The 26,226-nt window shown below is 39.5% G+C and overlaps 1 protein-coding gene across 4 annotated transcripts in view; it reads left to right on the forward strand.

Annotated features, from left to right (window-relative positions):
• Positions 1 to 26,226, forward strand: part of raver2 (ribonucleoprotein, PTB-binding 2) — a 121,859-nt gene that overhangs the window by 50,306 nt on the left and 45,327 nt on the right. For all 4 annotated transcript variants that reach the window (XM_055005295.1, XM_035957615.2, XM_023291086.3 and 1 more), the window contains exons 3-5: positions 4,627 to 4,934; positions 5,751 to 5,915; positions 21,603 to 21,794. In XM_055005295.1, the coding sequence (XP_054861270.1) occupies positions 4,627 to 4,934; positions 5,751 to 5,915; positions 21,603 to 21,794 (665 nt within the window). The remainder of the gene's footprint in view (positions 1 to 4,626; positions 4,935 to 5,750; positions 5,916 to 21,602; positions 21,795 to 26,226) is intronic.

The raw sequence follows: 26,226 nt of genomic DNA on the forward strand, positions 1-26,226 counted from the left end.
TTAAGCCCAAAGCGATATGTAACAGTAATGACAGTTCTGGGCAGAGCTTGGCCTCTGTCTGAGGTTAGCTCCGTAGTAGATTAAACATTTTGCACTAATATCGTGTGCCTTTGAAACTTCCAAGGTGGTTTAATGTCTGGCCGCTTATCAAAAATCATCAGAAATAAATTGCTTTCCTTCACAATTAGGAAATGAAGGATAGCCTTTGTCTCCCTGTTACGCATAGCATCACATAATCCAGGACTCCAATCACGGTCTTTGACTCAGTATCTATCATTTAAACACAGATGGAGTTCTCCTCATACATGAGAATGAAGCCGGCTTGATTTTGTCCACCTGAATAATGCTGCATTTTAACAGTAACTCTGCTGGATGGGGCTACTCTAGTTTGTCACCAGTAATGGAAGACAAGAGCTACAACTGTTACTCCACATCACCAGTTGTCAGGCTCATTTTCACTTCAGCATGTAGCATTATTATGAAAAAAAAAAAAAAAACACAAAAAAAAGATTTCAGAAGCTGGCTATAATCAGGACACAAATTTTTTTTTTGCAAAAATACTTCCTCTGCCTTTCATTTCTAGTCATTTTGAAACATCACATTGGTAGGCTGTCCATTAGTATCAACATACAATATAACTAGACATATAGTTATATCTGTTTTGGACTGTATGTCCATCTACTGATGACTGGGCAGGTGCTGGATGCAGAAAGTATAGAGAGAGGAAAGAGAACAGTAAAGCTCATTTCAAGCAGCATGAAGTAATATCTGCAATAGGTGTGTAGTAGCACAAAACATGTTTGCACCGTGGGCACAGTAGTTACCCCAGCAGGGGCCAGTTTCTACACAACGGCAGTGCACTATGTACAGCGGAGAAGCTCTTAAGACAGTAATTCAGGGACAATATGTGCATGACTTAGGGGTCAGGGCCACAGCAGGTGAGTTTAAAGCTTTGATAAAAGACATTGGGTTGTGCTCTCATACAGGTGCATAGCCACAGGGGCAGCTGTGCAGGAACAAAGCAGCTTTTTCCTCAGGCACCGTGATATTTTTCTCCAGGTCAAAAGCTCAGAGTGCAAGGCGCACCTGTCTCTACTTGTTGTATTTTTATTTTGCAAACTTTGACCAGCCCAGACCTCAGTGTTGGTGAGGGTTTAGGCTCAGCACAAAAAGTTCTGCAAATGTGTGTTGTTGTGTACCAGACTGGGTAAACTGTACTGTAATGAGAAGTGAATTTAATTTTTATCACATATGGGCACAGAAAGTGATGCAGTTCAGCTCAAACTACTGGTGGGTGGAAAGAAGTTGTTTATTAGAAAGCGTTTTACATACATCACCATGGTGATGTTGGGCCTCGGAAGTTGTTTGTCAGTAACAGATTCTGTTGTTATATATTGGTTTGTTTTGCCCTTGCCTGCAGCATGTGTGTTCATGGTTAGATGTTTACAATTCAAATGAATATGGTTGGTCTTTTGACACTTGTGGTGCCAGACAGCGCTGCAGGTATTGTTTTTTATCGCAGCAGTGATTCAGACATTCAAACCTGAGAGCTGCACACTGCAGTGTCTGGTTTAAACTGCTGGTCTCATGCAGGTCCAGTGAGGCAACTCAAACTCCGGGTTTTGCTTAGTCTCCCCATGTCAGTTATTTAAGGAGGCGGTGGAAAGTCTTTTATCTTTATCTAACTATTTTCACAGGATGCTCTAAATATCTGGTGAGTTACAGTTAACTTGTTGGACACCGTTACCCACCTTCTCAGCTTTTAATAAGCTTCAACTTGTATAAATCAGTGTTACTCTGTGATTCTGTTCTCCCTCCTGTTTGGGTTTTGTGGTTCAGTTTTAATGATCCATTGTAATTTAGTCTTTTTGAGTAGGTATCTTGTTGTAAATCCTTTGAGATTCTTTTCCATAGAAGTTCAAGAAAAGGTTTGTGAACTCGTAAGAGTCTCCAGAATTTTTTGCATCGATTGCTCATGAAATGTCTAATCTTTATCTAAGTAATAATTACACATAATCACAATCTGACTAAAATAAAACACACACAAGTACTTTTTTATGACTCTATTAAACAAACTTAATAACCATTCACAGTATATGAACCTGGGGTTGTACAGCTGTTGAGATGTCCCTCCCTATAAAATGGAAGGCAGTCTGGGATCAACGAAGTCTTGTTCTTCAAAGATTTGTTGACGTGATCTGTGCAACAACTTTCACAGACTCTTAGTAGAGATACATGAGGCTGTGAAAAGCTACAAAAGCATTTCTGTGGACAACATTGTTGATCTGTTCACAGCAAAACAAAATGTCTTCAAATCATGGAAATTCATGGCTGTTGCTACTCTTCCTTGGAGAGCAAGGTCACATCAAGAGCATGTGCAATCTTGAAATAAGTGAAAAAGGGTAATGGCAAAACTCAATTACAAATACCTCCTACTTGCTAATAATCTGTTTTCACATCTAGTGTGTGAGAAAACACAGAATAAGAATCCTGTTGATGGGAGAACGTAACACAACACATGAGCTCACGCCTCAAGTTTGCAAAAGACCACATTGATGTTTCTCAACAACTCTGGGATAATGTTCTGTAGATAGATGAGACAGAAGTTGAACTTTTTTTTAAATCAAAAATGCAAATTTCTGTTATTGGAGATGACAAAGTATTGGCACTGCAACACCAAAACGTCATGACATCATTTGCATGTCAGGTTTGCTACCTGACAACATGGATTCCTTGCAGTTGTTTTTAGAACGATAAATTCTAAACTGTATCTAGAAAGTTTACAGGAGACTTGCACTCCGTGACCTGAAGAAGGCTGTTCAGTCAAGACATCCCAGAATTACTGATGAAGTGAAATTATTTTGTAGGGAAGAATGGTCCAGAATTTCTCCTCATTGCTGTGCAAGTGCCATAAGCAGCAATAAGAACCAACTGTAACGGTTAAAAAAGATTTGATGAATTACTAGAGTTCACTTACTTTTCCAGGCTGCACTGTGAGTGATTGCTCAGTGTGTTCAATAAAGACATGGAAAGTACAACTGTTTGCTTATTTTTAGTATAATCAGATTGTTTTTGCCTATAATTGTGACTTAAATGAAGATTAGAACACATTTTAGGAATACTTCACTGTTTCAGTAAATCCAAATGTGTCATAAACCTTTTCTTGCAGCTGTACTGTAATAGTGGTTCATTTTTCTACTCAACCTGTGCAACAAAACTATTATCTGAACATTTTCTGTCACCCGATAACATCTAAAATATCAAGTTTTTAGATGCACTTTCCATATAAATGTGTTACCGCTATTTTTCACAGCTCATAAATCTTTCTGTAGCTATTTTGATGTGAAGCCAATACTGTTTTACTCTTATAGATGACTTTAGAGGTTTCTCGCTTTTAATACATTCACCTCCAGTCCTCACTTTCAGTCTAATTACACAGTTTATGTGTGCATATGTGTGTGGTTTTATTAATGCGCATTTGCACTGTTTTTATTTTTTCCATGTCGAAAGAGACGTCATAGTTTATAGGAAAGTAATCCGATTACAAATTCTTACAAAGGCTATAGTGACTGATATAAGGGATTGCAAGTTAGCATAAAATATCAGAGCCCTCTCATTAGACTTAAAGGACATGCAATGATGTAATCTATGCTCATTTTGTAGGCCAAAAACCTCCTCCAAAAAGTTAATTAGAAGTGCAGTCGGAGAGCGCTGTCCTCTGCCAAGGCCAGTGGGCTTTCTCGCAATTTTAGCCAAAGTGGTCCAGATCCACACCAAAATTTAATTGGTTCCTTCTTCACCAAAGTTCCAAACCTCCACCAAGATTCAGTGAAATTCTGCTGGGTAGGTTTTGCATAAATCTGCTAACAGACGGACAGACAGACACACAAATAGCACCTTAAGCATACCAACTGAACACTGAGCTCTTTGAAAAAAAAAAAACGACAGTATCCATATAGACAGCCTTTTGTTGCTATATTTTATTTTAAATATGGCTGATGTTTTATCAGTTTTTGTATTATTTAGTAAATCATTTCTGCTGGCAAAAGAGGCTAAATTCTGTCTGCAGGAATCACAAATACCTTCACAGAGATTAACTGCTTAGAAATGCCACCTGTTAAGCAGTATTTATTACTGTAACTGGTTCTCTGATTTATCAGTCAGGCTGTTGTTTTCAAATGCAGTAAGATGTGTATGTGTGTGTGTCACAGTGGATTCCCCCTACATAGTGGCTCCCTATTGGCTTTCTAGCTAATGTGTTGTCTTTCTCTCTGTGTATCTGTCTGTCTGTCTTTATGACTGTGTGTCTGTGGTTTTGGTTGTTCTTGCCCAATTTCCCCTTTTATTCCCTTTTTACCCACCTTCCTGCCACATTTGGCCTGTCATTTATTTTCTTTGCTTTCCACGTGAGTTTGTTTGAGCATGTTCTCTGACTGCGTCTCCATCCTCCATCCCCCATCAACCGCTCTCTGCCTGTATTTCAATGTCTGCTTTGAATGTATGTTTGTGTTTGTCTGCTCGCCTCTCCGTCCATCTGTGCGTGTTTGCATCCCTTTCTTTGTGTTTGTCCTCGTCTTCGTCCGTCTTCTCCCCGCGTCGCTGTCTCCATAATGTCCCCTCCTCCAGCCTTTGTGACTTTGCTGAACGGGGACCAGGCTCAGGATGCCATCCGCTCCCTCCATCACAGCACTGTCCGCGGACGCCTGATCAACGTCACCCTGCAGCCCACCGACTCCCTGCTCTGCCTCACCAACCTGCCGCACACCTTCACCGCCCAGCAGTTTGAGGAGCTGGTGCGCTCGTACGGAAACATCGAGCGCTCCTTCCTGGTGTACAGTGAGCTGACGGGCCACTCCAAAGGTTATGGCTTTGTTGAGTACATGAAGAAGGATTCTGCTTCACGGGCCCGCTCCGAGCTGCTGGGTCGGCCTCTGGTACGTGAGAGCAAAGAAAAATCTACTAGTACATTTACAGTGTCTAATAAGAGAAATTATCTATAAAATGGATTCATTGAACCCTTATTGATGAATACAAAGGATGCATTTGAGTTTTCTTGAAGCTGAAAATATTGGACCTAAAGTTGAATAGTTGAAACAAAGGATATGTTTGTACTAGATTAGATAAAGAATGATGCATACTTTGAAAGCTTTGTATAAATCAAACCAAAGTGCGAGCAGCTGGCCTGATTTGATTCGAACATGAAAGTGAGGGGAAAGAAAAGTGACGCATTCCCGTGTTCTTTTCACATTCTCACATTGAGCTGTTTGCTTCCACAAATCTTGGCTGAAACTCGTAATCAGCAGTCGTGGTTGGTAGAAACTGGCAACATAATGGAGAACAGATAATCAGTCAAAATACAGGCTCTGCCAGTCGAGTTTGGTTTCAGTTTTTTTGCCTGAGTGAAAAATATAAAATTGCAGCGTAAACACCAAAATTATCCGTGAGAAGGAATGATGAAAACATCATCTGCAACATCTCTCCAAAATCTGTCTAGCCTATACAATAGTTTCTTTCCCTGCATTTGTGATTGCTTTAGCAGTGCTCGAGACAGAATCTGTAGATGTAGAAGTAGAGCTCAAGGCCCTGACAAGCTTCCAAATCAGCACTTACAATATAGCTAGTGATGCCATATTTGTGAATATTGTATGTCACACTTATGCAGAATTTAGAGTGCTCATAATGTGTACGAATGTGGAGTCAGTTGAGGAGCTTAACAGTCTGATTCTGTGTCACACAACCGATTGTTGCAGGAGGATCGATCGCTGATGGTGCAGTGGATGGACGTCAACCAGCTGAGCCAAGAGGAGAACCTGCACTCCAAATGTCTGTGTGTGGACCGACTGCCACTGGACCTCTGTGACTCTGAAGAACTGACCCAGCTCTTCTCTGAAACCTATAAACCTGTCTTCTGCCAGGTGAGATTCCACAACTCTTTGCATTGCAACTGTACAGAAAACTATTAATGCTCTCCATTTCACGGCATTTTAAAAGTGAAAACATCCAATTTGACGGGAAACTTAGCAAGTATACTGACATCCTAACAAAATCCTGACACAACCTTTAGTTTCACACTTAGCCAGGTCAAATCTACAAAACTACGTTTCCAAGAGGTTACATCTTACAAAGCATTTTTGTGCTGTGAAATAAAATTTAAGATAAATGTTCTCAAATCCGTTTATTTTCTCTGAGTCTCACAATGTAGCAGAGAAGCTGTACAGAATTTTTTTAACTGCACAGATGGATCAGTGCTTCATAATGACATAAGATGATTCTGCACACACACTTTTTATCAATCGTACATCACCAGGTGAGAGGTGCCGCTGGTAAATCCAGCGGTCAGGATATATTGACCAGCCTTGCAATATCACTAAGCAACTGTTTCCATGGTGAGGTGTGGCTGCTGTGAACCAGCCCCACCCTTCAACTCCCACTCAGCGTTTTTTTTTTTTTTTTTTTGTTACTTGCTCAGTTCACCCTGCTCCATCCCATCCACTCCTCCCCCACATGCCCATTTAAAGTTCACTCAATGGGTATCCGTCATCTGCTGCATTTCCAGTTTTAGCTCCACCCCTCTGCCCCACTCCCACATAGAAATCAATACACCCACATCATCCTGGTCCCAAGATGCTTTGTGGGTGTTTAGCTCATGTTGCTTCACTGTTGCAGAGCCAGCAGGCTTTGACCTATAGTTCAGCGTTTTTTATGTACAGTACAATATGTGCTTGTGATTCAGTTTGTGTATTATTGTATTTCAGCATGTATGCAGCAGAATGCTGAAAGCACAAAGCTTATAAAACCTTGTATACCACTGACCAGGATGGGAAACAACATATACAGGGTTATGAAAACTTACAAGGTATCATTCAGCTCTTAAGAGCTGTCTTGGTATTACTTAACAAACCTGCCTGTGTGGGACAGCAATGCAAAGCCATGTTGGTATCATAAATCCATGCTGCAGATGAATTCTACACAGTATTAAATACAAACTGTAATGGTTATCAAACTACGTTATTTTAGCAGTTAGCACAAAAATACCAATATTTTATACTAACAGAAAATGAGACAATATGTTGTCAGTGAAACAGCAACCTACAAACTGCTGATTAAACTGAAGTTATCAGTTCAAAAGTTTTCATGGCGCTCATCTGCCACAATTTATTTTTTCAAATTATTTTCCAGCTGTTCACAGTGACTCCATTTTCTTTTTGTGCTTCATTCTAGGAGAATATTGTGCATTAACTGCGCTTTCAAATACTGACTACATAATTGTGCTTTATTTTGCATAAGACTCTGTATGTAGTCTAGATTTGAAGCATGGTGTAAGAATCAACAGTCATGCTTTGCAGTGCTTTGCTCTAAATGCTAGAAGCCAAAATTCACATAATGACAATGTTAACAATTACAATACTTCCTACATTAACCATCTCAGTTTCAGTGTTAACATACCAATAGTTTTATATCAACACAGACTTAAACTACAACTCATGGCAGTATCATTACTTTGCAGGTCTTTAATCATACACATCTGCGATCTGGAAAAATATTGGGCAAATTTTAAAAAATCGACAAGTTGATGGTGGTAGATGAAAAGTAATTAAGGGGAGTTTCTACATTTCATTCTGAGGGGCGATGTGAATGTTGACCTGCAAATTTATGGCAATCCCTAAATTTATGGCAACCCATGCAATAGCTTTTGAAGCACAAATGTCACCTTCAGGCATAAATTAGAACAGTTTGACACATTTTAGTCTGTTGAGCAACAATCAAAAGATGTTGCTATCCCCTTCTGTCTCGCTGTCCAATGAAACTTATCCAAAGTGATGCTGCGTGTGTATGGAAGCATCTTAACTTCATCGGGTTTAATTGACGAGTCAAGCGTGACATATTTGTCAGAATGCTTCATTACCCTACACCAATAAATTAGCCAGGTCAGCATGTCAGCCAGTATTAGCTTACCACAGCTTCATTGATAGAGGCTTATGCAGACCACTAATAAGTACATACACTCACCGACCACTTTATTAGGTACATCTGTTCAATGGCTTGTTAACACAAATGGCTAATCAGCCAATCACATGACAGCAACTCAGTGCATTGAGGCATGTAGACGTGGTCAAGACAACTTGCTGAAGTTCAAACCAAACATCAGAATGGGGAAGAAAGAGGATTTAAGTGACTTTGAACATGGCAGGGTTGTTGTTGCTCGACAGGCTCGTCTGGGTATTTCAGGAACTAACTAACTTTACTTATAGTCACTCTGATACATTTTACTAGGGATGTCCTGATTGAGTCTTCTTTCCCCACCTAACCCAATCTAAATCAATAATATATAAAACCTGCCAATACTGAGTCCCAATCCGATACCATTTTTCTAGATAATACACACTTCAAGTGCAATAAAGTTATAAAAACTTGCATTTCTGCTTCCAAAATGTTCCCTCATGTTACACAGGTTGTCAGAAACGTTGTTTTAAAGCTCTGGTAGAGCACTGTTTCATGTTATGTTGAGAGGAAAAAGTGTAGTATGGCTCCAATAGCTCCAAAACACAACAAATGTACATATGTATTCACATGCATTTAGCACAATCTGCTTGCTTTTGTGATAGGTCATGTATAAATGTGTGGCTGATGTGAACTCATCTGCTTTGTAGATTGTCAAGTGTGATACTACAGGACACATTTGATTTCAGTTGAAATACAAACACGCATGTATCCACTTTTCCATTTATTTTCCAGCATAAAGATGAATTTATTTGGGAATCTGGTGTCCTTGTGATGTTTCAGTGGCTGACCAAGCTGCTTCGGTGACATGTAAACATTTGTACATCGTCCCTCGCCTTTCCTTGCTTAATGCTTTAACATTAGTATATTGTTTCTGAAGTTGTCTCGATTTATCACACAAATCAGAGGTCAGGGCTGGCTGTTAAGCAGAACTCCATTCCTAGAGCTGCATTGATCATGAGCACTTCCTTACAATGCCTAGACAGCAGGTGGTCATTTTTTTTGCAACATATTCATTTGTTTTAGATCATTACCTAACGTCTTCTTGTCATCAGCTCTAACCTGTCTTACATAAACCCTCTTCCTCCTCTGTGCACATAGGTAGAAGTCGGCCCTCTTGTCACTTTTCCTTTGTTCAGAGTGCACTTAACCTGTGGCCTTGGCCCTGAGCGCTATAATTCGGCTACCCACGAAAGGGCCCTCCAGACAGCACTTTAGCTTGAGTCAGCCAGAGAGATGTAGGGAGGAGAGGGTAAAGAATGTCAACAATATTAGAGGAAAGTACAGCAGGATGGAGACGTAAGGAGAAATGGGAGTAAGGGAGGACGGGACTTTGAATGCCAGACCTATTAGAGAGAGGAAGGAGTGAGAGAGGAGAGGGCCGACGGTGTCAGGGCTAATAGAGGGAAGGAGGGAGACGGAGAGAGCTGAGGTGAAATAGTGAAGAGGCGTAGGATGTCAATCAAACTAAGAAGATTGTTGGCATATATGCAACAATAAATGGAATAATGGCAAGTTAAAAACTCACATTTATACTCAATTAGAAGATAAAAAAGAACAAATGTTATTAGTCATATGCCAGTGGTTGGCAAAGAATGGACGTGTTGGGAGGGAGAAACATGAAGATGGAAGATTGACATAGAAATGGAGTCCAAAGGAGACAGGTCTGATACAGGCGGTGGGGAAAATATATAGCAGACCTAGAAGAGGCACTTGATCTTGATCCTGCTCAGCAGGACTGCAGACTGTGACTAAACTGGTTGCACATGCATCTTGTCTTTGAGTGTCTGAGTTAAAACTTCACATGGTCAGTGCATAGTGATCATTATTGTTTTTTGATGCAAAATTATTCACCCAAATTGGAAGTTTTCCTCTTTCATTTACAAAAAAACCCACCAAACTTTCATGTCAAACGGAAAAAAGGTTTTTGTACAAAACAATTTCAATTAATCAAAATACAAAGTGTAAAATAGGTAACTGCACAGGTTTTCATCCCATTAAAGTGAGTATGTAGGAGATGCACCTTTTCTCACAATTATAGCACTGAGCCTGTGTGGACAGGTTTTAGGTTGGACTCTGCTCTGGGCTCTGACTCGGCCACTCCAGAACATTCACCTTGTTGTCTTTACACAATTTCTTTGTAGCTTTAGCTGTGTGCTGTTGATTATTGTCTTGCTGGAAAACAGATCTTCTATGCCACAGTTCACTTGCAGACTTCATTAGGTTGTCCTCCCGTATGTTGCTGCATTCATTGTACCCTCTGCCTTTACAAGCCTCCCAGTACCTGCTGCCGAGGAACATCCCCTTTCACACATTCACTGCACTCAGATGATCTCCACTTCATTAACTGGGTGATTTCTAGCACCAACTGCCTGCACCTGTGTTGAGTGTGTAGTTAATGATTTCTGATTTTTTTCCTTTTGGGTGATGATGTAGCCTTTAAAGACTTTTTCAGGATTTCACAGTGATGTATAAATACCAAAAGGTATTACATTGCTTTAGCAAAATATAAGATGTGTAGTTCGCTCCAGCTTCCTGTGACACAATGCAGTTTGCATGTAAGAATAATGTGTGCAAAAGCGGGACTGAAATAAATGCAGAAGAAATACAAGCAGCAAGACAGTATTTGACAGCCACAGTCATAGCAAAGCATCAAAACAGTGATAACTACAAAAAACAAATATGTCAACTAGATCAAAACTACAAACGCCTTAGAGTTTTTCTCTGCATCAAGTGAAACAAAATGAGGTGTACAAGAATGTGGAATAAATCAGACGTGTAAATAGATGAAGGCTACAAACATCAAGAGCGAAGCACTGATTTCTAAATGGATAACAAAACAGAATGGATGGAAGTAGTATAAAGGTGATTATAAGACAGAATAAAAGGGTCTCCTCTTTAAAGTTCCCAGTGCATTTTTAAAGCTAGTAGTGTTGTTGTGCTGTCTTTAAGTGGGTCACTTTTTGATTGTCTCACGTATGCACACACACAAGGACACACATGTTCAAATGCGTACACGGATGATAAGACATTGAGTCGTACCAATGGTGTTAAAGTGTTTCACTGATCAACACAGTGGTAATGTGCTAAGTGTGCAAACAAAGGGAGAGAATTTGACTTAAAGGCAGTAGATGCTTGATTTCAAACACATAATCAGATATACTACTGTTTTATGAGGAAGGAAATGTGCTCCATATGTGAGTTCTTAATGAAACTTTGGTTTGTTTACAAGAAAACTCCAGAGGACACCTTCAGCTTTTTGAAAATGAACTAAAGTGGGCTTAAGAAGAAACCAAAAATAATGAGTTTTATGGTGCTGTCAGGAAATGTAGATGTTGCATTGTTTTATCTAGCTAGTACAACAGGAAGAAAAAACACATTTTGAATATGTAATGTGTCTTTCTCTGCAAATCATGTTCATCACAATCATTGGCACTCATTGTTGCAGAGCTAATTAAAGACTTTCCAAGTACAATCTTAAGATTCTTGACACAATTACTGACCTCTTTTGGTGAAACTCAGTGTTTCACATTTTTATTCAGCGGAAGAATAACTCTGAGAGCAGCATCACATTTAAGCAGCTGCTGTGGTGGAAATCATATCTTGTACCTTGGTAGCATATTGCTTTTTGATAGGCTGGAAGACATGGTATGAGCGACATAAGCAGTCAACAGTGTGGCCGAGCATTTCCACCTTGAAGCTACTCTCGCATTGCCAGATCCTTCTACGTGGCGCTGTGTCAGTGACAGAGAATGGTCTGACAATGAGAGAGTAGCTTCAAGTGTCATTGTCATTCTGCTATTGGGGGAAAATGCTCAGGCATATTTGTATTTCATTCAACCAATCACATTTGTCCATGGCAGAGTAGGTGAGCTGGTGTGTCAGAGCTGCTGCGAGTGGGGAGTGGTGTGTGGAGAGAGAGGTGGGGACTTAGTAGATGTGCAATTTTCAATAGAAAACAAGAGTGTGTAGAGTTACATCTAAGGCATGAAGGAATTATTTTTAGTCATTGTTCTAAGTATGTAACTTTGACACATACAGGTGTAGACAAAAAAAAGGTCAGCAAACACTTGTTAGGTGAATTTCCAACTTAAACTAATAATTTCTTGTTATGTAATCTAGATTCTCCCACTTTTCAATAATAATTTTCAATGGAAGTCACACTGTCACCCGCTCTCCCTGCCTGCCTCCCCCTCTGCCTCAGTCCCTCAGCTCTTTTCATAAAGATCTTTACACTTAAACTTGTCACTGCGATCGGACACGTACCTTTTCTTCACAGACAGCTGTGACAGAGCCGCTGCGACCTCATCACTCAGTTACCGACAACTGACGTGGCCATTTAAACTCTCCTCCACACACACATGCATACACAAAGTGATGGGCGCTCCTCTGAGCATTAGCCCTGCCAGTGACGCAGTCAGCATGTCCTGGCTGGGGACTACGACTCGAGGTCAGGAGCTGTCAGACACACTGATTGCTAGCTTAGCATGTTTGGCTTCTGCACTCAGAAACACACTCTCAGTCTCATACTTAACACATTTGAGGAAGAGGCCGTTTTCTGTTTTGTATTTCAAGAGTCTCTGTGATATGACATCAGAGAGCAGCAACTTGATGTTTTCTCGTTACGTCTGAACTTTCGCTGTCTTTGTGTTACTGTGCTGACAAAATTTCGCGCTGTGCACAATTCTGTTACTCTTTGATTAAGCTTCCCGCTGGCCTTTGAAGAAACTGCCTTGCTTGCTGATGTTCAGGTATTTCCAGTGAGGCAGCCAACAAACATCCATTAACAGGGTGTCTGAGGCAAAGAAAAAAACACTAAAGTTTAGTCTGGCAAACTCCTGCCATATGTGAGCTGCACCGTGCCAAATCTGCATCAATGACACATACTCTCTGGACTACATGTGAGTGTAAGAGCTGCCAAAATAACAGCTGTGTTAAATACCTTTTAGGATTTTCAGTTGAGTCTGTTGCTAAGTTGGCATTTGATATTTAATGCTGGGTTCAGACTATATTTGTGTCAGATTAGACGTCATAGAGAGATAAATTTATGTTTTAACTGGGCCAAAACATACAACAGTCTTGATGTTAGCCTCATTTTTTGTCTTTGACGATCAGCTTAGTGTCATTAGGGAGAAGGCACCAGAGGAAACTCCATCCAGTGCTGATACTGGTTGTCTTGACTGTTCACATTAACAGGATAAAAGGTTTAAAAAATCTTTCAGGTTGGGCTCTTTCATTTAGTCTCCATCCCACATAAGACTAGTTTCTATAATGGACCTGAATCCTCACATCTGCAGGAACTTCAACGGTGCAAATCAGGAGTTGGGTACAACAGTCAACTTGTATTAACACTTAGAGCCCTGACAGATGCACTTTGCATTCAAATTTACATAATTTCTTCTTGAATTGCTCTCCTATTATTTATTGCAGTGATATGTAGCGCATATCACATGAAACTGTATGACTTCACTGCTGGTCGCTTGTCAGTGCAATGAAGTGTTGCTGAGAAAAATAATTTTGAATTTGCATCAAATTGAATAATAGTTTCAACCTGCAAACAGCTCTGCGTTCATCAGCACTCCCACAACGCTTGTTTGAATTACTCACGAAGTCATCATTGCATAAATATGTTAATATCAATGCAATCATTGCATGGATATGTTAATATATATTCAGTCATCATGTTAATATATCACAAAAACCAACACACATTTGTCTGTTTTGCCACCGCTGCAAGTAGGCTACTGCATGTGAACACTTAAGTGAAAAAAATAATGACTTTTATTTCTGTAAGTCACAAATTTTTTTTTTCCCAATTTCAAGTCAAAGTCATAGAGTATCTCACCATCATGGTTTTGATATCACCCAATTTCAGACAATGTCCTCTAAATAGTTATGCAAACATATCTCAGCTGCCAGGTTTGTATGATGAGATACGTGTAAAAGCATAACAATTTTGGGAAGTTTTTTTTCCCCACTTGCTATTGGGGACAATATAAACGATCTAAAAGTATTATCATGTCAAATGATGGAGGATCTGGACAGCCTGTGCTGTTCTAAAAAAAAAATTAACAAAAACATATAGCATGTATAGCTGGCCCTTATAATGACTAAGTTGGGAGTTTAAAAGTAAAGCTTACCTTGAAAATTACCTGGGCCTCATAGGGTTAATAGAAAACCTTGCTGATCTCAAACTGCAGCACCAGGACAACTTACTTCCAGTTTGTCATGCACTAAGTGCCACTTTGCATATAGGGCTTCATATCTTGTGAAATTAGTTTCTATGGCAGGCTGTCGTACTGTTCAAGCTAAAAAAAAAAGAGAGATGTCAACTGCTGTTAATTATGCTAAAATTCAAGGTACCTCGACTCCCGCTGCACTTTGACTTGACTCATTTAGCTGAGATGTTTGATTATGTTGTCAAAAGCAGGAATGATAAGTAATGTTTAAGTACAAGTCATTATATAATGTATAATGCAACAAATTGCTGTAGCTACTTTGGCTTTATTGGATTACAGGCTTGCTTATCTCATAGTATAACCCATTCCTTTTGTCACGTTAGTTGTATGTGGTCTCTTTCTGTTTCTCCCATGTACAGTATATGAAGCTGTCATTCAGCAATGTGACTAGTAAAAGTCTAATTTCACCACTCTAGAGAATAGCAAAAACAAAGTGTCACAGGTTGACATACTTGTATCATTCTGCTCACTTGAGACAAAAATACCTGCTTTGATTCACATGTAATATTATCCCTGGACTTGAGATAGTTTAATATGTTATTCCATCATAACTACATGTTGGCCAGAGCCTGAAAAGCCTGTGCTGTTAATTAACCAAAGCAGGGTAATTGCGTATCGCACTAGAGGAAATCCTTCTGTTTTTGATTTGCATCAAGAATAATTTAGGGGATAAAGGATGAAGTGCCAAATTTGCACAGTTAATCACTGTTTAATTTGCCTGAATCGCACCTTGAGGACAAAGTAGAGCCAATCATGACAGTAAAAAAAAATAAAAGATGACTGCAACATTAAAGTGCTCTCAGTGTAACCTCAAATATTTATATCCAATCATTAACATTTCAAACATAATGTTGAATGAAAATCAAGAAATGCCTTTCCCTGTAGTTTTACAGGCATCTTTGGTGGCTGGTTTTTGCTTTTTCTGTGCGGCACTCTTGACGTGAACGCCGCTGCTGTTTTCACCAGAAATACATTGCAATCCTCAAATCGTGATCTTAGCATTTGACATGTTCAGTCTGCTTAAAAGAGCAAGTAGAAGTCCTAAAAGCATTTATTTGTGTTTATGAAGAGAAGAGAGAAATACATAGAGAGAGAGCTAAATGGCAGCTGGCATTTACAAGGTTCAGATACAGTACACACAGGCCTACTTTAAATTTACATAATTGCCTGTGCAGATCTGAATAATGATTGAATGTTTTATATAGAGTGAGTGCAGTTGCAGGAAAAAAAATGACTAGAGAGAAGCTCACTCAGTCTTTGCATCATTACTCACATATGTTCACACACACAAGTTGATGATGGCCTGAATACCATTTACAGAGGATCCAATTTGAATCCATTTTGATATATAATGCGTGTTTTAAGTTTGCCCACTTCCACTCCAACCCCTTTTGTTGTGTGCACACAAAAATGATGGTTAGCAAGATTTTATTTGTTTTCCTTTCAGCCTTTTCTGGGTTCATATCCTCTGTCAGCTTCACTCCCTCGCTCGCCACTCGTCAGTCACTTAATCAATCACTGATGTTTTCCTCCCTCGCTCCTCTTTCCTCCTCTCTCATTTTCTATCCATCCCCTCCTCACTCCCACTCTCTCCCCCTCCTCCATCCATCCATCTATCCATCCATTCATCCATCCATCTCTCAAGTGGTAGAGTGGTTCAGGTCATTTCCATACAGTTTGCTTAATATATGCTGATGATAATAGCCTATCGACCTACTCCTCCACACATACATGCATTTTCCTGTTTTGTTCCCTCCATCCATCCATCCATCCATCCATCCATCCATCCATCCACTATTCAGACCGGAGGGAACAGCAGAAAAATGAGAGCAGGGAGGAAGTGGAGGGCCACTTGATTGAGCGCTAATGCTAACAAGCGTCAGTGTTCAGGGTAAGAAAGTAGAAATGCATTTATTTCTGGCTGATTTTCTAATCTGTTCAGATGTATCAATGATTTTTTTCACATATACATGAGATTATATGGTAATTTTCAGAGTTTTTATCACCCTCTGCCCCATTAAACTTGGAGCTTGTTGCAAATGCTATTAATATATTTACATACTCGGCTGTCTATAACAGTTTACTGCTTAAACCGGTCGCAAATAAATTCAATGCAAATGATTCTGATAACTGGTTAATCATTGAAGCACAAATGACAAAACATTTAGTGGCAGTGAATTGTCAACATTTTTTAATTTTCTTTAATGATGAATAATTATCTTTTAACATTGCCGCATTGGTTAGAAAGCTCAAAGAAGCTATTTTGAAAAGTACTATTAGTTGTTGTCTTAGAATATTGATGCAGCTTTCATATGAAATACAGTGGGGAATTGACTTCTAAAGAGGCCTTTATGTTATGATATAACATAAAGACAGCATGATGCTTCTTGTTGGCAGAAACAGAGAATATTACTAAAGCTTTAATTGAGTATATAAATGGCTGTGCTATGTGTGTGGAATGTTACATAATCTATGTTTTGCTCTATGTGGGCGCCTTAGAAGCTTTAAAGGCCCCCTGTCATGAAAATCTATTTTTTTACCCTGTTAACATGTCCATATGGTGTTTTTTTTAAAAATGCTGGTAGATACATCATGAGAAAAATAAGCAGTAAGTGTCACAGTCGAGCATTTCCACCTTAAAACTGCAGTGTACCAATGACAGTGTTAAAAACACAGAGTTCTGTGTTGCATACATAACAAACCAAAGGAACCCATTCTGTCGACTTTCGGAACGGGGCTTTCTGGATCATTATTCTTTCCAGAATCGGTTTCCAGCTTGAACATGTATGGATGAATTACTCCAATATTACAGCATGTCATTGTGTAGTGTTGAGTAGTTTTACAGAGTTTGAGTAAAGTCATTGATAAGCAGGTGTGCACAAACTGCAGTGAGTAGTGAAGGGATGTTGGAGATAGAGATAGTGACTTCATACACTGCAGTTCAAAAGTTTGGGGTCACTTAGAAATGTCCTTATTTTTGAAAGAAAAGCTGTTATTTTCTGTGAAGATAACACTAAATGAGTCAGAAATCCAGTCGAGACATTGATAATGTGATAAATGACTGTTCTAGATGGAAACGGCTGGTTTTTAATGGAATATCTCCATAGAGGTACAGAGGAACATTTCCAGCAACCATCACTCCTGTGTTCTAATGCTACATTATGTCAACTAATCATGTTGACGATTGATTAGAAAACCCTTGTGTAAATATGCTAGCACATGACTTAAAGTGTGCGTTTTCATGGAAAACATGAAATTGTCTAGGTGACCCCAAATTTTTGAACGCTAGTGTACATCCACACATTGTAAAGGAAACAAGGCTGTAAAGTTACGTCTGCACCAATTTAAAGCAGGAAAGAATGATTTTCATAGAAAAAAAAGGCTAAATAAAAAAGTTTAGACAGAGTTGAGTTTTTAGGGGTTTAATTAATGACCAGACAGGGACTTGAATACTATATGTTTTTAATATGAGTGCAGCTATTTACTGATGGATTAGTATGGTGGCCATAAGGGCTCAGAGTAACTTAAGAAACACTTACAAATCAAGAAAATATCTTCACCAATTTGTCAGTGTGGGTTAAAAATAACCCATTTCAAATACAGAACACACAAGTAAATGCAGAAATGCTGCAAGTAGCAAAGTGTCTAACTAAAATGTTTCCAGGGTTACACTAAAAAGTGAAGCACATGGCTGGGTGACTCATGAAGTTACTAAAGTCAGCTCTCCGTCAGTAGTGCTGGTAAAGAACCTGACATGTAGGTTCTGGTTGTGCCTTCTAATGACATGATTCATAAATCAGCACACTGCAGTGTTTTCTGTCGAAAAGCTGCATCTGTGTCATCAAATTAGTGAAGATGTTTTTTCCATGTTCTTGCATTTTATCTATTTAAATATGTTTTCTCAAGTTTCTCAAGAGCTCTCTTTGCCACCATGAATTAGAGCTGGAACTGGCAGTCATGTTCTGAATAATGTGCCTGTTATTTCTTCAATTAGGCAACTAATGGGTTAGTTAATAAAATGTGCAAGGTGCCATCTGCCCGGTTTGGTCTAACTTACAATCAAAAACTGAAACACATTCAATTTACAACAATGTACGATGCAGAAAAGCATCAACTCCCATTTAGGAGGCAGAAACTGGAAAAAGTCAGACTTTTTTGCTTGAGACTTGAGAGTTAATTTTTGATGATAAATTTTCATCTATTGTCGGATGGCTAAGTAATCGTTTTGCAGATAGGTTGCTGTAGTTTGTTGAACAGACTTAAAAATTATGCTAATTTTCCAGCTAACAGCACCATAAGTACTACATTGTGACAGAAAAGACTGCATGTTTGTCTATTATACTGCCTGCTGTGTATTCACTATTTCACTGGGTCTGGGACTTCCACATCACAGTTGGTCTCTGCAAAATGGGCTTTTTTGATTGCAGACATTTTGAAAACAGTCACGACTCACAGCCACTTATTAGATCTTGTGTGCAAAATGACTGCAAAAAAAAAAAGAAGTGCCCAGAAACATACACCAGTCCGCCACAATAAGGTTCTCCTCCTGGCACCAAAACAGCTCTGACCAGTCAGGGCATGGACTCTGAAGGTGTCCTGTGGTATCAGGCACCAAGATATTAGCATTAATAGGGCCTCCATTGATTGGACTTTTCCATGCATTTCCATCACTTTCCTCAGAGGCTTGATTGAATCGAGATCTGAGGGGTTTGGAGGCCATATCAGTACCTTGATCCCTTTGTCATGTTCTACAAACCTTTACTAAATGATGTTTGCAGTGTGGTAGAAAGCAGTCTACTGTTGACAGAGCCCACTACCATCAGAGAACAAGAAGTTTGATGTACAACAATGTTTAGGTATGTGTTATAGTAACATCTACAGAAACGCAAGACTCTAGGTTTCCCAGTGTCACACTGCATCTACTGACTTTCCTTCGTAGGTCTTGTAAAAGTCACTCAGATCCTTACACTTGGCCATTTTTCTTGCCTCCAACACATCAACTTCAAGAACTGTCTGTTCACTTGCAGCCTAATGTATCACCCTTTAACACAGGTGAATGTATTAAGATGAACATTGTTATTCTCTTCACCTGTCTGTGGTTCTAATGTTGTGGCTGCTGGACATCACCCGTCCAGCTGCTAACAATAGGTCAAGCGATATGGTTTAACCACAAGCCATTAGCCGTTGTCATTATCCAATATTAGCCTTCCTACATTATTTAGCTCCTCCTCAGACGGTGGAAATGACTGAACCTTCTTGACAGAGAACTCAATCTTCTTTGAAAGTAGTGCTACCAGTCAGCAGTATACTGGCCTTGAAAGGTCTGATTATTGACCAGTGACCATAAAGATGCGATAACATTGTTCCGTCAACTTTATATGTTGGAAACAGATCAGACTAGAGATATGTCCGTGAAGTTGATAGCAGGATTTTGTTGTTTGGTTTAGAGCAGTCAGTAGTTTGGTTGTTTTTTGTTTTTGTTTTTTTTTTTACATACAAACAGTACCTTGTGGGGTGTGTGTTTGTGCGAGTCCCTGCAGCAGTGCAGGAAGAGAAAGAGGATGTATCTTTCACATCATGTCATTTTTTATCTGTTCTTTTTGACAAAAGGAGCTGAGACGAGCGCTTTTACCTCCTCTACAGCTTACTGTCTGTCAGGCCTGCACAAAAAATACGCACACAAGCTTGAGTTTAAAGGTTCTTCTCCAAAGTTACATTTGATGTACATATTTGTTCATTTAAACGCCTCATAAAACATTAAGTTAATGAGAAATTGGCTAACTTGTTGCTGGCTTTGCAGTCTCATGCCAGTGACTCGCTTATAAGCAGAGGACATCACCATGGTAACTTGGCCCGTATAGAAAGTCTGCTCTGGAGAAATTTGTATTATGTCTGTCTAATCCAAACATCTAAAACATCCAACACGTCAGCTTTCTCGATACATGATATTGCTATTACTAGATGGTGCCAAGAACTTGTTGCAGAAACAAAAGGGAGTCTGACCTCGTTTGCTTGCAGTGGGGATTTATTAAAAGATAGAATAAATGAAAGTATTTCCAGGAATTTGGTGAGAAAAAGAAAGCTTCTATTAAGCAGCAAGCTGCTGATATTGGATAATTAGAAGTGAGTACATTTCCTTTTGCATACCAAGGACAAAATCCACTCTGAAAGACCTTCACTCCTTTAAAACAGCTCTTGGTGATAATGCTTCTGTTAGTGGTGTTTTGATTTTTTTTTTTTAATTCTTGCAGTAGTTGTTGAAGTCTAAAAGGAGAAATGGATAGTTGACACGAGCTTTTAGTGTTAGAAGTTAGGTCTTTTGTCAAGATTTTAAAGCTTTGCAAAGATTCAGTAATCATATAAGGAAAAAAACTCCATCATAGATGAGGCAGAAAGACTCATTTGAACAGCTGCTCCATAAGTTCATGTTGTGATTTCCACTGGGTCATTGTTCTTGTTTCCTCGCTGCTGTCAACAACAGATAGAACTGATGGCATCGTTGATTTAATGCGTCATTCATCTATTATCTGTACTTGCTTATCAGCTCGGGATTCAGGGTGCTGGTGGGTTATTGCTGAAGACGTTTAATGTATTCTAGGAAACGAAAATCCAAACCCTAGCTGTGAGAAGACAGTACTAACATCTCAGTGACACTGCTGTCAAAATGATCCAAAGATGCTGTATTTTGTTGGTATGGCTGATGTGAGGTGCCTAGAATCTTAAACTGTACAGTATTTTTGGGGAAGCCTGTTAAATAGTGATGAACATCTGATGTGAACTGACGAGAACAACACTTGAATGACACTTGAACAAGTGAAAGGCCTTAACTTGTGTATATAAAGCTGATAATTAAATCAATGTAACCTGAGTAAAACCTGGATTAGGCTCAAAACACAAGAAGAGTACTATTCTGTGCCCCAGTAACAAATAGAAAATTGAAATTGCAGAGAAAATGAAGCAGTGAAATAGTGGAGGTTTAATTAAAATGTTATTGGAGGCAGAACTGATGCAGAAACATAAATAATTTTAGTGGTTGTATTAAACTGGCAAAGGTATTTTTTTTTGGTTCTCCTGAAGCAGAAAATGAGAACAATATGTTGAGTGCCAACAATGTGCTTGAGTGCATAATAAAGACCCAAATGTAAAAACTCAGAAACACTAGTTGTCTAACAGAACAGCCTTTTTTATTTCACAAAGAACCTATTTCTTACATTTGAAGACTCTCTTGGCAGTCTAAAAAGCGAAGGACATCAAAATCCTGTTGATAGCGTTAAATATCAGTGTATGGTTTTTTGTGAGAGGTTACTGTAATTTGTAAGGTTAATTGAAAAGTCAGCTGTCATTTTTTTTTCTGTCTTGCAGCTTGCTCAGGATGAGGGCAGCCCAGTGCGAGGCTTTGGTGTGGTGGAGTATGAGAGCGCAGAGCAGGCGGAGGCCGTGCTGATAGAGATGGACCGAACGCTGGTGGGAGGACAGGAGGTCCGTCTGTCACTCTGTACCCCCGGCACCTCAGGGAGAAGCACCTTGGCTGCACTCATTGCTGCCCAGGGTATGGTGAGTATATACCACAGAAAACACAAGAACAGCGTCACATCACAGCCACAGATTTGTACAAATAAAGATCATAGTCTCATGGGCATATTTTGCAGCAAAATAAACATGATTATTATATAAAGAATTACTCATCAGAATACATTTTTACTATAATTTTTAGGTATTTGTGTCTGTACTCTCGTTTCTTTACTCAGCTGTTTCTTTCTTGCCATTCCTGTTGTAGTTCTAGAGACACCGTTGAGATTTATTGAGATTTTTGTATGCAAACTCTCAAAAGACAAAGAGCTAAAGTGAATAATGCAAACTGTGATTTGTTTTTTACTTTTGCAGTGAAGTTGTGACTCTTTAAATCATCTCAACTCTAAAACTAAGCCCTTCTTTTCTTTTGAACATTTATTCAGCAATTGCCTGGTAACATCATTGCATATCTCAAGCTAAACTGAGGAAAATGGTGCATATCAATGAAAGCAAAGTCTGATCATGCAGTACATACATCTCAGAATTCATACTGTTTTTTTTATTATTATTTTTATCTTTTTAAGAAAGACATTGTGAACAGAAACTTTTAGTTGCTTCCAATCTTTTGGCCTGTATTGTAGAACAGACCATACTGTAGATGCTGAACACACCAGTACACTGGATTGAATGTTAACCTCTGTTAATATGTCAGAGGACTAACATTAGCAATGATTAGCAAATTAGCAGTCACAACACTTCACTAGCCAACTAATCCAAGTGTAGGCCAGTCAAAAACTGAGAGAGTGTAATGTAATAAAAGACCAGCGTGATTATGACACACAGGAGAGAGATCCATTTGAATCCTGACCTACACAGAAATGTTTCTATGTTGGAAAAGCCAGTCAGTGTTTGTATGCTGAACTCTCCTCCCCACGTGACCTCGGTTGTTATGGCTAATTGCGCTTAAGACTTTAAGGTACTGAGCCCCCAGTCTGAAAGCCAGATGATGCTCGTCTCTTTCTTGGTGTATTGTATACATGGCTCCACGCTTCTCAGCACAATGGCCATCTAAGCTTGAGTACTCATAAAGTATTCATAAAACTGAAGTGATGACCAGGACTGTAGGACAAAGAAAAACATGAAAAATATCACACTCAAGACGCTGGAAGCATCAATTATTCATTTTCCAGTGAATCATAAAATCATTTCTAGTGTAGACGTGTCATTGATTTTTCCCAGTAGCCTTTTTCACATTTTTAAAGGTCCCATATTGCGCCCGTTTCAGCAAATTAAAGTCTTACATGTATCAAAAATGTGTCCTTCAGTTTTTCAGCTCATAATAGTGGAGACCATTTCACCATTGTTCTAAATGGGCTGTTTCAGTGTCTGCAGCTTAAATGTAGCTGAGCTGCTGCTGTCCACGCCCCCTTCAGGAAGAAGACTCACTCTGTGTTTGTGAGCAAAACAGTTGACTACATGGCAGCTGACACAGAAAATCCTGTTCTCTCACACACATTCTTGTCTGTTGTTTTCTGTCTAAACAATCATACATGAAAATATCACAGAATTTACTGCCCAGCCGTTGTTTTAACTCAAATGTATGTTGAATATTTGAGACCATGCTGCAATTATAAAATCAGTATTTTAGCAGCAACTTGGAAATATTGCTGTCATGGTCCCTCCCTTCTCTGTGCTGTGCTCCTGGCCAGATGACAGTCCAGGCCGATCGGACACAGCTGCTAAAGGAGCGCAGCTGTGTCCGATCAGCAATCAGTGGCAGTTAAAGCCTGGCTCGCCCCACCAGCCGCCGCTGGTTCATTGTTCCTGCTGGGTCCCCGCCAGCCACTCTGTCCAGGTCTGCCCCGGCTCCGGACTTCTTCCGCCTGCTCAGTCCTGCCCGGCTACTAGCCGGGACCCTGGAACTCTCCAGAGAGAGCCCGGATTTATCCCGGAGCTTCCCCCCTCTGTCCTCGCCTCGGCTCCCAGCCGCCGATCTCCGCTGCATGTCATCATCTGTAAAGGACCCTCAATTTTAATATAACAATGAAGATTTTTCTATTCTTATGGTGCCATTGCCTATAAAAAAATTAAAAGTAATCCATTGGGTCTTCAGTTTCTCAGATGCTGGGAGTGCATTAAGACTATTGTGTTCACTGTCACAGCCAACAGCAGAACATTTGGTGTGGTTTGCTTGTGGCTGAGACATTTTAGATTCAGCAGAAGCAGCTCCAGAAAATAAATAAAGCTGGCAGACAGCAAGGCAGCTGCTCTCTCTGAGTGACTCACCTCAGAAGCAGCAGGCAGTGAAGGGTTGGGATTATGTAAAGTTTGAGTTAGACGACTATTGGTTCCTAATTTGGAACTAGCAGCTCAGCAAAGTTTTTTAGGAACTGTAAAGCTAAACAGCTTTTTAGTTTATGCCTCCGAGTGTTCTTTCCTTTCTCTATTTAGTTCTGACACAATAAGTTAAACAACATAGCATACCATAGCATGTAAACATAAAGCCTCCCATGCAGAATCCAACTCATCAGCAAGGCCAAAACAATGTATGCTGTCTTGAAAGAAGTACAAACTATTAAAGAAGCATAAACCCATTCATCATAATTAACATCAGGGTGGAGGCAGGGACGTAAAATCAAAACTCTGTGCTCCAAGGACTAAAAGCAGAAATTGAGATTTCGTTGAAAGAGATGGCTGACAATTACATAATACAACAAATCAAATAGACAAACAGACAAACAAAACATCGGGAACAGGGAAAGACAAAATCCAGAATACAGGCTAGGCTCAAAAAAATGTACCTCAGCGAAAACCAGAGGTGAGATTTAAACTGTCAGTTTTACTATTTGTAGCTGCCAGGCGTCCGCCGCTCTCGGCACTAGTGTGATCATCATATGTCATGATATTTATCAGACATGTCTGATATTTAGCTGGTAAATATCAGAGATGGTGGATATTATCAGGGTGGATCTGAAGAGTCTGTGTGCAGATTTAGAGTTTTGAAGCTGGATCCAAACCCATCACATTACCAGATAATTTGGGTTGAGACCAAAATCTCAGATTTAACATTCGATTAAATGAAGGGGTGAAACAGAGGTAAACTGGCCAGAAACTCCTGAAATGTAAGCCTGGCTTATAGCCCAAAGACCATATGTGAAATAAGAAGTAGGATCAGGTGAGTGGAGGAGCAGGTCAGGTTACATGGCTGGCAGGAAACACAGAAAAGTAGGAATGGCAAGGTCTGAAAGGACAACAGAGTTAGTGCACTGAATAAATAAATTAGTGATGAAACTCCAGACCTAACTAGCATTTGTCTTCAAAGGAATAACCGTCGTACTATTTTTGCTTCTTTGCTTGTGTTAACACCATATGCACAAATGGAGTGACAAAAGTTAAAATAGAACATGCATAGTTGCTGCAAACTTTCCCTAAACACATTGAAACATGCCATTTGTTATGAGTGGATTCTTTTTACAAATCCAAGTCTTATTGTTTACTTAATGATAGCTTGTTTATTTCAGTTAGCGAGGTCTCATGAAGCATTATACATGAAAGCAGATTATGTAAACTCAAAGCTTGTCACTTCCTAAAAAGTTTAAGCAAACTCAGCAAAGGAAACCCCATAAATTAAAGAAGGAAGGCACAGACACACTTCTGGAACACTTCACTCTGCATCGCCAAAACACTGGACTTCCCAGACAAACAAGCAAACATGCTCACAGATACATCAACATGTTGCTGTGAAGCCAGTGCCAAGTGGCTTTTACATCCACATCCAGGGATGAGGTGCACCAGGGTTTGACATGGTGCACATGCATGAACAGCCTTGGGCTGAAGTAGTCTTTGTAGCTGTGATGTCCCTCCTACACAGTGCTGTGGTAGCAGAGAGGCACTGACATGATAATTATAGTTCTATGGAGTGATTGGGCTCCTCCACTGTCTCCTGCTTCCTGAAATAAACCAAACTCACAGCTTGCAACTCAGTATGACACTCATACATACACACATCCCAACAGATGCACACCAGCAGAATGCCCTCACAGGAAGTAATGAGAGGTCCAATCAGCTGTAGAGCAGGACTTTGAGTTAGTAGAACTACCATATATCCTGCTACCCATCAGGAACAGTATTTAGATACAAAGTGGAAATGACTACTGAGAGGTTTGACTGTGTACATAAACTAGTTAATATTCAGGTTTTTAAATACTATTGTACTGGCTCAAAATGTAAAATAATGTTTGTTTCTTGTTTAAAATGTATTTTATTTTATAGACATCAACCATTATATTGACTGTTGCCTGCAAGCACATGCAGTACTGTGCATATACTTTTCTTTTTATATGACTTTCCATTAAGTCTATTTAACTAGTAATCCACAGTAAATAAAAGCACTTGTTAACAGTGTTGATAACTTCATCAGTCTATAGGCACTAAGTTCAGCAGTGTTGTCATGTGGACACCCTCCATTATAGAT

The sequence above is a fragment of the Amphiprion ocellaris genome, chromosome 2 (assembly GCF_022539595.1).
Source record: "Amphiprion ocellaris isolate individual 3 ecotype Okinawa chromosome 2, ASM2253959v1, whole genome shotgun sequence".
In the NCBI taxonomy this organism is placed as follows: domain Eukaryota; kingdom Metazoa; phylum Chordata; class Actinopteri; family Pomacentridae; genus Amphiprion; species Amphiprion ocellaris.